Here is a 13,767-nt window from a genome sequence, read left to right on the forward strand (position 1 = left end):
AGCTTTCATTTTCTTTACCAAGTTTGACATTTCAGAACACAAGCATTCAGACCTATAAGTCATTTCCAAGCACAAAAGCAGCTGTGATACGGAAATTATTGAGAAAAATAAGACCTCCCCCCTTCAATTATTTGAGAAATTGAGATAACTACAAGTCTGACTTTATTTTAATGATAAACCAGGTCTTTTTTCTTTTTGATGTGTTATGGTATTTTAATTTAGTTCTTTCCACAGGGAATTTGAGTTTTCCATTAATGAATAACAAACATCTGAAGAAACTGGACCCGCACCATGTCAGGAAAACTTCTTAGTGTGAATCCAGACGTATTTTGTGCTGGTTGATGGAGAATCACAAATTGACCAGTGTGACACAGAAAATGCTACCTTCTTAAAATTTCTAGGCTCAGGACTGGATTTTTCCCTGTGATTTTCTCACTTACAGATAACACAACTGAACCATTTCCAGATGGCCCAGACACCTGATTTGTCCAAAGACTTTAGAAGAACACACTACAAGACAGAATTAAATAATTCACAGATTGTAATGGTCAAAGATAAGCACTATAACCCTGATATATCATGCTAACTACCTCACAAAGCCTCTGGTCTTCCAGAACCTTCAAAGACCTATTAAACTATTTGAACTCTGGCCAATTTTTCAATGCAGTTGAAAGACCTATGGCAGTAAGAACTGTTCTACCAGGACAGGACCAGCACTCAGCTGCTTATCTGCAGGTCTTAAGACCTCAGGAGACGGCAAGAACCTAGGTAGCTGTAACACCTTGATGTTTTTTTCCATCTTTCTATTTACTGGGAGAATCCCTTAACTTTACTCATGACTGTCTGTTTAAACACGTTAAGAAGATAAAAAAAAAATAAATTCTGAATTTAATCAAGTACTACCCTGCTTAGGTATAATAGGTAGATGAATAAGAAGGTACTAAGGTTTACTTCTTGCTGTTTCCAGTCAATAGGCAATTGCTGAAGTTCTCCTTATCCCAATTGTCCTGTTATTTTGGACACTTCTCCGTTCCAAGGTAGAGATGGTTTAGCAACCATGACAGAATTGAAATGCAATGAGGAAACTGAGGTTGTGGCTCAGACATTATATAATAATTTGGTCTCAGTACAAAAACTATTTATCCAGCTTCAAATTATACAGTTGATTGAATTAGTTAAAATTCTTTTCTTGAAAAATCACAACCAAGCCAGGACCCGCATTCTTAGCCTTCTTAAGTTGACTAAGTGTTGACTGATCTTGGTACTGGTTACAATATTTAAATGCAAACCAAAACTTAAGTTTGCATTTGACAGTTACATTTTGCAGTTTATTCAATATTAATACATTTCCTCTGATTCTATTTTTCTTCAATCATTATACTTCTGAAAGTTTTATTAAAATGAGAATTAAAATTAGCAATGTGGACCTAGAACCTTTGTCAAAGTGAAAAGTGAACTAGCTCTTCCAGGGAAATTCCTAATGCTCATGCTCTCAAATGTAATCTTGTCATTCAACGTGAACCTCTCAATATGCTACTTCCATTTAAAATATATCTATACAAATTTCTTGAGCTTTTGCAATTTCACAACAGGGTGGTACTAGCACAAAGACTGGAGAGAAGCAAAATCTGAAAAGGGAGAACACAAAATGAAAATATAACATACAAAAGCTTTCATCCTTACAGCAAAGAGTTAACATGCAGTTTCCTCTCTTTCATTCTCCCAATGTCTGGGATTTTTTCTTTTAAAGTAAGTACTCTGGAGAGCAGTGGTTTTGTTTCACCAGACTGGAACAGGAAGGATTTGTAAGACTGTTTTACACAGAAGCTAATTCATGTGTCTAAAAGTTTCTTTAATCCCAGTGATTTATTTCCATATCCTAATTCTAATTTAGTTGAAAAATTTGATTAGTAATTACCCTATTTCTTTCTCATATGATTATTAATTGGGACTGCTGTAATTCAAATACACTTGGCAGGAAACCTTAACACAAAAACCAGAGCAAGGAAATGCAAAACTATATGTAGACATCACCATGAAAATGCTTCCCCTAAATATATACCATTTCCCAGAGCCAGGAACATGCACTTAATTTTCATATAAGGGAACTTTGCAATCTACAAGAAACAGCAAATTGTAATTCATATTTAAGTGATGTTATAATTATTATTAACAAGATTTAATACAATGAAGTATTGAAAAAGCTGTAGGAACACAGAGCATCTAACAGTGATACGTCACATAGAAGATACAAATATAAGAGCATTAGAACACGATTTTCTGAAATGTGTCCAATTCTAGAATAAATATAATAAAACCAATAAATTTAGCAGTTACAAAACCATTTTTATTTTACTGAATTTCCTTTTTTAAACATGCGCCCTTTTTCTCTAGTTTCATCTGATCCTATCAATGTGAATTTAGTTTCCCTGTATAAGGGAGTATGTTGCTAAACTGTAATGCTGCAAATTAAAAAGTCTGCCAGGAAATAATTCAAAATCAGTTGTACCCCAAAATTTTCCTTAAAAAACCCAAACAACAGAAGACGACATCACCAACAGGGTGTCCTAAGAAATTAGGATGATTGCAAGGTAGTAAATGAGAGCAAAAAGAAAAAAGAGCAAAGAAAAAGGAAACCGATGATACTGTAAAAAGCCTAAAGATTACTAGCTACTCCAGAAACAGGTCAAAATTCTGGCTCCATATTCCCTCATTCTCTTAACCAAAAGTAGCTGCATAAAAGCTTTAAAAATATTCATTATATTTCTTTCCCTTCAAGATTTAAAGTGAAAGAAAAGTAAAACAAAAAGTGATACAATATATTCAAGATATACTTTATGAGACTAGTAATACATGTCCTGGGCAACTGAAGGTCTTCAGCCTTTAGCCTTTTGCTACACAACACACTGAAGACATATATTAATGGCCCTATAAAAATAGACCCTGTAATGACATGCGGCTTAAATAAACATACTTGTCTTTCTCTTTTCCTCCTCCAAATATTGGATGCAGTAAAACTCCACCAGTCTTCAGTTCATATGCCACTATTTGATCTAGCTCCTAAAAAATACAACATACATAAGCAAGCATGATTTTGAAAAGTAGATAAATCATTTAAAGAAGACAGGAAAGTTCTTCATGTCATTGTTTAAGCCACACCTCCTAACTAAACTTGTCTACAAACACAAATAGCATTTTAAAAATCAGGGATGTTCCTCAGGATGGCAAACAATAATAAACCAGTAGAAATTAGCAGTTAATACTTGTTCTGGGTCTGGATTGTGGATCAACCCCCAACAATATTTAACTACATTATATCTAAAGTGTATTATTGTTCAGTAAGTAAACTATCTTTGACCAAAAGAAATAAAAGTAACACCATTTCCTTGCAGTGAAAAGTAATACTGGATATACCTACACAGTGGACTGCAGCATAAAGCAGTTCACCTTGACCCACGGCCAAGCCAGACAGAAGCCACCTTTGAACTGGAACGAGTCTGAATTTGTGTGATGCTGTGCCCATGTTAACATGCACACTTCAAGGCAGGATGCTCACATAACTCACTATCACCCAACAACCAACATGGCTTTTGAATCAAACTGGGTCAGCTTGAGCACAGGGGAGGGAAATAATGGCTATCTGCAACCCAGTGTTAATCAATGAATTCCCAAATCTTGATATGTGTTTTTATTTATTTTTATTTATTGATTCATATCAAATTATACATTTTAATATATTGGTAAAACATTCAAAGCAGTAACAGCACAACTGGAGGCTGCAACAGTAACACCTTAGTTCTATGTGGAACCACTTAGCTAACTCATAGGGAAGAACATAACCAACTAATATCCAGAAGTAACTTCTGCTGTAAGCAGCAGTGAACTCTCAAAAATAGATGCTCATCCAGTTCTGCTGTTCTCTAAAGCACCAACACCTTTAGTACAGATAGCACATGGCTGGTGAGCTGAATATGCATCAGGCAGATAAGGGTATGGTATTGAGACCCAGTGTGTGTAAGGGATGTAAATGGAGCCCATGGGGTTAGGAATCTAGTTTTTGGAACAGGAAGAGAATGTGATAAAAGAAAGAAGATATACATCTTTCTGTGAATTAATGTCACTTGCAAAACCCGAGCAGTCGCTGCTGCTATCACTAGAAATTACCTGTCCCAGAGCATTAAATTTGGAAATGTAAGATATAGACAGAAATTTCTTTTCCAAAACCAGAAACCCCTTCAACAGGGGTCTTTTACTGTTTCATTATTTTCCATTATTATTTTCCTGCTCCGGCAGGGGGATTGGACTAGATGATCTTTTGAGGTCCCTTCCAATCTCTAACATACTGTGATACTGTGATACTGTGATTATTTAATTTAGCACTTCAATACATATTAAAAGACATCTGATCCACTATTGATCCAGGCTTACAATGGAGGCCTTCAGAACTTTATGGGTGTACATCACAGTATAACAAATCCATAAAATATATCTCCTTATGAATCCCATATTCTAGGTGTTAACAAAATACTTTATTACTTTTTCTTTCTGCTTTTGTACAAAAGCCCAAATAACAAGCACAAAACTAACTGCACAGAGAGACAATGAATATTATTATTCATAAGGTAGAGAGAAACATATTTTAGCTAGTATGGTGGTTTTCCTTGCATCAAGTAGTAAAAGTATTTCAGCTCTAAGTTTTGTCACTACTAAACATGTCTTTAGATTGCAATGTAAAACTATATTTATTACACTCTTGTTTAATACTGCATCTTTTTTGACGTAAAATGTCTGAAAGACATACAAAATACTACTATTATATTGTTACCTGTTTAATCCAATGGCGATACTCATTAACACCAAAGGTTTTTTTCATCCAAAGGCCATAAATATAACCAGAGATTCCCTTTAGCACCCATTCATCTGACCTATAATAACAAAGAAGCATGAATTATTGTACACTTCAGAAGGTATTTTGTAAGGGATGGTATTTTTGATCAGCTCAAAATAGCCACAGATTTCAGCAAGTTATATAACTCCTCTAAGTCAATAGGAGTCTGATGAGCTGTGAACCAATTTATGGAACTTGGCACCTGGATGGGACCGATAAAACTGAAAAGCCAGTGAAAACTAAACTTCTACCACAGAAGCCCAGGTCAAAATACAAACGCAAACTATTTAAGCTGAAATAGTAACAATAAAACCATAAAAATGGACAATGAAGTTAAAACAACTGCTAATCTATATGATCCAAATTTGTTAATAAACATCTCAATGCAATGCAGATTTGGCCAGCGAGTAGACAAAATACCTATCCTACAATTTGGTGGACATCCATTTAAACACCTCTTCTGAAAGAGCTTTTTTCAGAGAGAGAAAACTAAGGACAAAGCCTACAAAATGATCATGAACTAGTGACACACGATAATGTCACATATGATGAACTGCATAGACATAAAAAAAGGCATTATGATGGAGAAAAAATTTGCTTCACCATGGAAGGAAGCTAGAAATAAGGAAGAGAGCGAAAGAAATAGTATAAACATCAATTTAAAAACATGTTCACTGATTTTTTTATTTAAGCCAAAGATACTCTGGAACATACACTTTTGCCATGAAAAAGAAGATCCTGATATAAAGCAAAAGGATTTAAAATAAATACTGGCCAGAACTGCAAGAGGCAGCGAGCGGAAGGGGATCTTCTGGGAAACGCAGCTATAGGCAGCTTACCACCCCAGTGAATTTGCCCATTTTACATTAATTTCTGCATTCCCCTCCCCAAAATTCTTCACAATGAGTTCTGTGCTCCACAAGTACTTCCAACGCAGGCTACACTTCACTCAAAATATGACAGAAATTTACTGATGATACAGAAGATTCTCCCTTCTAAAACTTCCAGGTGCCAAAGCACACTACAGAATTCAGTAGCAGTAATTTCTGAAACAAGACAAGATCAATCTCTGTCTTTAGAACCTTTATATCTCACATTCTCCCTTCAAACAAAAAAACAAACAAACAAGAAAAGAAACCACCCAAACTCATGGATTTTCATTTATTGAGTTGGGTTCGTTATTTTTCACTTTTTTCTTTTACTTTCTTCTACAGTTACTGTTTCATTTATTCTTCTGATAAAATGCAACATGCAAATTAAAATCAGAGTTTCCCAGATTGTCCCAATTTTCTAGTAAGTTCAATAGTAAAATACTTACCAGGACATTCTGGATATAAAACATCCAAAGAACTGCTGGGCGAGGGCCTGTGCTAAGCATCTCCTTGTCAGTGGAGTTTCATCTATAATCATTGCGCTGTGCAAGAGATTTGTGCTGAAGCCCCATAAAAAGAAAATAACACAATATGATCATCAGGTCCAAAGAAACAAAACAGAGACTTTGCTTTAACAGCCAAAACAAATGAAGTAATTCCTTCACTGGTTTTATGAGATAGTAACATCTTTTTGTAATACCCTTAATCCAGGCAGATCTCCTGCTATTGTCATCTACATACAACTCTCTCTGTAGTAGTTTGTTTTAACAGGTGAAACTCCTTTGCATTCCTGGTACTCTATTCCAACTGAAGAAAAAATAAAACTTAATCAAACTTCTTCAGTTTTCTTAAATATTTCATACATAGTGTTTCCAATTCAGAAAGAAAACCACTGTCAATTTTTTCTTGAAGAAGATACAAATCCAACATCTTTGTAAGAGACAAAATCAGAAATGGTGTTAAAAGTCTGTAATGACAAAAAACCCTCAGCCTCTTCAAACTAAAGAGCCCAAAATTCAGGCTACTAAAATAATAAGAGCTTCACATATTTCTCAATACTCTTGGATCAAGAGCTTACGGGCTTTTGGATTTAAGAAGGTGTAATTTTCTCAAAATACTAACCTGAAAATACTCATGGATGCATAAGCAGCTACTTCAACATAAGCTTCGTCTATAAAAACAGTCTTGAAACAGGAGTACGGATAACGGCAGGTAAGAATCTCCTCATAAAACTCAAACACCTCATGAAGGTATGACGTGGTATGTTTGAGCAATGGGAGAAGTTGTGGTAAGCAAAAGTGAGTCACCTACAAGCAAAGGAAAATTTGGTACAAGACTGACAAATATATTTAAATCCATAAATATCAAGTATATTACCTAACAGCAAAAAATACCCAAACAAACAGAAATCGAAACCTACCCCAAACACAGGGAGAGAAAAAAACCCCAACCAAAAAATCCACAAACCCTCCCCCCAAAGACAACAAAAATCTAGCTGCTATAAATGTCACAGAAAAAAAAGCACTTTCAAGCTGTGATAATGACTATCAATGACAGAAAAGTGCACCAGGATATTGTGAGAGCAACAACAGGAAAATAATCTTAACAGACAACACATGCTGACAATGTCTACCCAGAGGTGTGTATTATTTAGGAAATATGTGCCATTTTTCTTTCATTTTGCAATCCAACATCTTTTGAAAATAATATTTTTCTTTTATACAGTAAAGAATCAGCAATTTTCAAATTAGTCAAGCAGTGCTACTGTTTAAAAGACTTGTTGTGGCTAAAACTGCAAGTAACCTTTGATATTATTGTGTTTTCCACAAACTTATGATGTAGCCAATGATATTGCTTCAACAGTGACACAGGAACAAAATTGAGATTGTACAGTTCAAGAAGTATAATTCAAGAGAGTTCTGTAGAAGTCAAACTGCAGAAATTTATCAGCTTGGGTTTTTCAAATAACAACTGGTATTTTTTAAGTTATTACCTTTCACAAGTGAGTATGTCCCACCAATAAAAGTCAACAGAACACCATTCTGAGGACTAAAATCTGATGTTTGCCTTTGGATCAAGGAAAACATAGCTATTTACCAGTATATTCATACCATGCTTTCAGAGGAAGAATATACAGGCCAGTCTTTACGCTAAATTGGTACCTTTATGTGCCTGCCAAGTCCATCCTTACCCCATCTGAAACTACAGATGTAAATATAAATGGGTGGACTTCAACATTATGGAAACAATCTGTTAAGAATGAAAACTCAATGTCAAATTCAGCTCAGAAAACTACTCAAATGTGTAGCAACCATTTTAATCTACTACCAGCAACAGAATTGGTTTAAAGCTATTTTGAGAAAAATGCTTTTACCAACTCCAGCTAAACTTGCCCCGTAAATCTGGCATAAGTGGAATTATTGCTGATTCAAAGGCTTTACTTCAAAGACAAATTTAAATACAGACATTACAAGACAAGATTACCATATAACTGTATTCATGGAGGTCGTATCTAGACATACCACATTTTACCAATATATACTGACTGCAATAAAAACAGTCACTAATTCATTACTAAGAAAAAACAAGGCCTCTATGAAAATTATTACCTCATGCATATATGGATCAACAAGGATTTCAAAAGGTCCTATTGCCAAGGAGATGTTAGAAGCTGCAGTTGGAATAGTCAGCATGTAATGAAAAGTCTTCTTTCTCATATCATGGGTATATACAGTTTCCACCAAATCTCCATTTGAAACAGCCACCATTGCAGCATCTACAGTATACTCAAGTTTCCAGGTACACAACTCAGAATATGAATCAACACAAGGAAACCAAAATCTAGGGAAGTCAAGATTGGGGAAAAATGGTTAACAATTATATAATGCTCTCTTTTTTCACAGCTGATTTTTCTCCCAAATTCCAAACTATAAATACTCTGGATCATAGAATCATAGAATAGTTAGGGTTGGAAAGGACCTTAAGATCATCTAGTTCCAACCCCCCTGTCACGGCAAGGGACACCTCCCACTAAACCATGTTACCCTGTCCAACCTGGCCTTGAACACCTGACTGCCACTGCATATTAATTTTATAAATCATTACAAGTTTCCTTGCCATTACCTCCTGCAGAGCTAGGAAGACTAGAAATCCAAATTACTAATCATTAGATGCTACTTCATAGCCTTTCAAGCTTCTTTCGAAAGCAAGTTAAGTTCTACAATGTTTCAAACTTACAAGAATTCAAAGAAATTATTTGCATTTCCTACACTTTGCGATTAAATAGGAAATACAGTCTAACATTCAAAGACAGTTTTCTTACCTCGTAGAATTTTGATAACCACATGAAAAGACATGAGCCCCTCTTTCTGCCATGCTGCCCTCCATGTTGGGTACCACAAAATGAAGGCCTCCTTTTGGCTGGTCCAAGGAAAAGTTTATATGCACCTTCAGGACTTTTAACTCTGCAACACCAAGAACAAAATGGGAGTAAACATATACATATTACATGCAATTTATTTCAGAATAATCATTCAGGTTTGGACTCTCGCTCTTTCAAGATTACATGTTTTCTTCGTTCTCATAGACTGTCAGGTCCACTTATAAAATACAGCTCAAAAGCTTATAAAACTGAGACCTCTTAAGCTTTAATTTACAGGATATGAATTGAAAAGAATTTTATTAAATAATAAAATCTGCAACTGCAGTTACAGTTCATCTTTCAACTCCCCAATAATAAAGAATCTTTCTACATTGATTATACTCTACCCATGACTTCCTTTGTACCTTGCTGAAATAGTTTTTCTACACAAAAACTGCATGTAATAGGCACATTCTTAAAATACATGTTATTGTCATTTGCAGTTTCTTAAAACCTCTTATTATAGTTTAAAATTTTCCTGTAACTTAAGTGTCTTTGCTTTGGTTTAGTTTCACAGAAATCTCACCTATGAATAGACTGGCAAGAAAAATAAAGCCTATGGTAAAATTTATCCAACAAGTCTCACCATATTTTGGCATTAAACTTTAAAAAGAAAAATTATACCTGTTTGAATATTTTCCCTTCTATGCTTGGAAGTAAGGCAACGGGAACTTAAACCAAAGTTAAAATACACAAGTGTCTTTCCCATTAAGGTGTATCTGACAACACTGTGTGAGTCAGTTTCATGATACAGTTATTATTTTCTCACAGGTCGTATAAAAGCATGGGAAAACCTGATACAACGATGTAAGAAAACAAAAAACTAAGAAAATCCATGTAAGAAAATAATCAACACTGGAGACTGATTTATTAAAGCAGCTACTTGTTCCAGGATCCAGTGTACCAGTTTATAAAATAGTCTACTTTTCTCTACCAAATCAATTTAAAAATGACTATTCTTCAAAGTGAGATGGGGAAAAAATAATACAGTTTGGTTTTTTTTTTTTTTAAATATGTATACAGACATATCCTTGTAAATTATTTTCTTGTTGGATCATATAAATTGTAAGCAACTTCAGTATCACAAGTTACCAAGTCAGTATATTCCATTACAGCAACTTCCTTCTGGGCTCATGATCACCCAAGAGTGAGTTTGTAAAGAGTGTTAAGAAATCTTGCAACCACTTCTCTGCATTATTCAGAAGCATGAAGGTATTTTTAAGCTTCAACTGGAAAGATATTGGTGTGGAAAAAGGAAATATATCATGTCACAAAACAATGTAATGTTACTTCTGTTTATCTAAAATTTTCTACGCAAACTAGTAGCTAACAACCTTGTGCATCTTAAATTAAGCTTTCAATATATTCTCTTTACTTTACCATCAACATGTTTCCAGAGCTCTGAGGGAACCTTAATGCAAAGTTCTCCATTTCCAGCATCTGGGTCCACAGCACTGACTGCAGCAGCATAGGCATTGGAAAAATAGTTGAGATTCCTCCTGTCAGAAATACCCAGTTAATTCTTAAAGAACATGCTGAACTACAAAAAACAGCTTTGGAAATGGTATGATTTCTATACTGAATTTCATGGTGCATGTTCAACCAAGTATTCTGTTTTGATTTTAAAGGAGTAGAGGGAAAAAGGAGGAGTACAAATTAGATTTCAAACCCCAGAACCCAGGCTCTTACAGAAAAGATCTGTGATCAAAAATCTTAAGCAGTAATAATCCACAATAAATTAAATGAGAAATGCTCAGTGCTATTTTCTTCCCAATAGGAGTAATAGTTATATTTATTGGACTAGAAAATAAAATGGTTTTTATAAATTTTGGATTAAGCTTGTATGCTTATTCTAAATATCTGTCTTGAAGATGTGCCTCCTCATATATTGCAGTTTTGCTTTTAAGTTGCTTTTCTAAATGTAGTGAGATTTTAGCTTGGCAATGGTATTCCCTTAGCTTGATGGATAGTAATAGTTTTATGCACTTGTTAATATCACATAAAATATTAGATGCTAGAGTTTTGGCCTTAACACACAAACTTAGAAATATGCATTATACTTTTAGTGTAATCAGGTTTGATTTAAGATACTATATATTAGTTTCTACTTCACTGTGCATTTCATTCCATTACTTCAGTTATGACTTAGATTGTTACCTACTGCATATGTCCACTGTTAAAGTGGTCATGAGCAGGATGGTATCTTATTATTTAATATGATTATGTTCAAATGCTGGAGGATGACCAGTCAAGTCCAAAACTAAACCTGCTTTTGCATCTTTACATGATAGCTTTCATACTTTCTAAAAATGGATTGTTAAATCATGAAATATGGGAGTAAAACCTTTCTTAATTATAATCCTCCAGTACAGAGAGCTCTTCGAAGGCTTCCACAACTCCGTATCTGAAGAGAAAGTGCTTGAATTACTCACCATAGTTTTTTCCAGAATGTAGGTGTCACTGATTAATCCAAGCAATGTGGGGACAAAGCCACAATCCAACATAAAGCTACCACAGAATCATAGAATAGTTTGGGTTGGAAGAGACCTTTAAAGGTCACCTTCTCCAACCCTCCTGCCTTCAGCAAGGACCTCTTCAACTAGATCAAGTTGTTCAAAGTCCTGTCCGCCCTGACCTTGAACATTGCCAGGGATGAGGCATCTAACATATCACGTGCCAATGTTTCAACATCCTCTGCATAAAAAAAATTCATATTTCCAGCCTGAATTTCCCCTCTTTTAGTTTAAAGCCATTTAAATACCCCTGTCCTATTGATACAGGACCTGCTAAAAAGTCTGTCCACATCTTTCTTACAGGTCCTCCCTGAAGTATTGAAAGGCCACAATAAGGTCTCCCTAGAGCCTTCTCTTCTCCAGGCTGAACAAGCCCAGCTCTTTCAGCCTGTCTTCATTGGGGAGGTGTTTCAGCACTCTGATAATCTTCACGGCCTCCTCTGGACTAACTCCAACACATCCACGTCCTTCTTACATTGGGGGTCCCAGAGCTGGGTGCAGTACTACAGGTGGGGTCTCATGAGAGCAGAGTAGAGGGGTAGGATCACCTCCTTTGACCTCCTGGCCACTCTCATTTGATGCAGCCGAGGATACAGTTGGCTTTCTGGGCTACGAGCACACACTGCCGGCTCATGTCCAGCTTTGCATCCACCACTAGCCCCAAGTCTTTCTCCACAGGGCTGCTCTGAATCCATTCATCCCCCAGACTGCATTGATACCAGGGCTTGTCCCAACCCAGGTGCAGGATTACTGCACCATGATGGAGTTAAGTTTTGGCTGCAGACTCCACTCTTCCATGGAATCTAAAGTCCACACAAAGCAGACATGATCTCATGTCGGGATTTTGCTTTCATCTAACCATTCTCTGTTCACCACCCACAGAGAAAACAGCATTCGGCCCAAATTATAGTACCTTACTTGGAAGACTGAAGGGTAATTAACCATGCCAGCATCATCCTGTAAGTCTAGGTATGTCAACCACCATGGTTATATTCCTAGCCTTTTACATCTAAAAAACTTTGCTAAAACACTGAAATATATTGAGAACATATTTTCATGCAGTTCTTCATCTTTGGCAATAACAGTGCACAAATTCCCTGGCACCACTACCAAGACTGAGAATGTTAGGAGCAGTAAACTTGTCTACTTTGCTTGGAAGCTTCTGAAAATGAGATGTGAATAGTAAGTAGGAGCATATGAGCATAGAAACACCCAAATCACAAGTTTTAATACGTAATAATTTTTTCCCTTCAGCTATGGTTCAAGAACAATTCAAACCAAATTAAACTTCAGCTGATGTGTTGTCTCCTAGTCTCAGCCACACATTCCTACTCCATCACTAAGAGGACCACTGTTCACCCAACCCTGTGGTGATGCAGCTGAAAGTGCCAAATGTCAAGTGGAATGAAAAAAAGGGGCTTTTTTTTCTTTGCAGACAGCTTTCAGTTGGTTTACTGGTTTAGCTCCCTGATCTGACATACTGAGGGGTCAAAGAAGTGCTGCTACTGAGGGACAGAAGACTACGAGTGGGATCATAACCACTCCGATCGATGCTGCTTTAAGCTGCCTTCAAATGGCATCCTAGGAAGTCAAACAAATACTATCAGGAAAATGTTAAGAAAAGACGACATGACTAAGAACTAGCTTAGCAATTAAAGACACTGGCAACAGAAAACAACAGTAACATCCTGTTAGACTGTAAAGCCTCAACGTTTTTAATTTTAATCTAAACTGGTTCTGAAAATTCACTATTATTGACAGGGGATCCCTTTCCAATACATCAGTGAGAATTTGTTCCAAATTTGGGGATCATGATGTGAGCTTGTGGTTACATTTTAAACATCAATGGGTTCATAGACAGGAAAATGTCATGATTTTACAGAAAAAAAAAAAAAAAAAAGGAAGGTAGATTCCACAGGGCTTAGCATTTTATGGAAAACAGTCTATTCTGATATTTCTATTTTTGTGAAGTGTTCCAATTCAAATGGGTGATTCATTGTAAAAGGAATCCACTGAAGGCTTAGTACCACAGATTAATTTGTTTCATAGGTTGTACTAATCTCAATAAACTCA

At 35.8% G+C, this 13,767-nt stretch overlaps 1 protein-coding gene across 4 annotated transcripts in view; it reads right to left on the reverse strand.

Annotated features, from left to right (window-relative positions):
* The window catches only part of TAF2 (TATA-box binding protein associated factor 2), a 62,758-nt gene that overhangs the window by 39,336 nt on the left and 9,655 nt on the right, over positions 1 to 13,767 (reverse strand). For 2 of the 4 annotated variants that reach the window (XM_061373450.1, XM_061373452.1), the window contains exons 4-10: positions 10,562 to 10,680; positions 9,083 to 9,224; positions 8,370 to 8,601; positions 6,883 to 7,067; positions 6,207 to 6,320; positions 4,826 to 4,925; positions 2,975 to 3,060 (exon numbers count right to left, since the gene is read on the reverse strand). In XM_061373450.1, coding sequence (XP_061229434.1) covers positions 2,975 to 3,060; positions 4,826 to 4,925; positions 6,207 to 6,320; positions 6,883 to 7,067; positions 8,370 to 8,601; positions 9,083 to 9,224; positions 10,562 to 10,680 — 978 coding nt within the window. Of the gene's footprint in view, positions 1 to 2,974; positions 3,061 to 4,825; positions 4,926 to 6,206; positions 6,321 to 6,882; positions 7,068 to 8,369; positions 8,602 to 9,082; positions 9,225 to 9,805; positions 10,238 to 10,561; positions 10,681 to 13,767 lie in introns of those variants that run through there. The other 2 variants (XM_061373451.1, XM_061373453.1) reach the window with 2 other exon arrangements.

The sequence above is a fragment of the Neopsephotus bourkii genome, unplaced genomic scaffold (genome assembly GCF_033783945.1).
Source record: "Neopsephotus bourkii isolate Nb327-2 ecotype Australia unplaced genomic scaffold, CSIRO-AGI_Nbou_v1 NB_1630, whole genome shotgun sequence".
NCBI lineage: Eukaryota > Metazoa > Chordata > Aves > Psittaciformes > Psittacidae > Neopsephotus > Neopsephotus bourkii.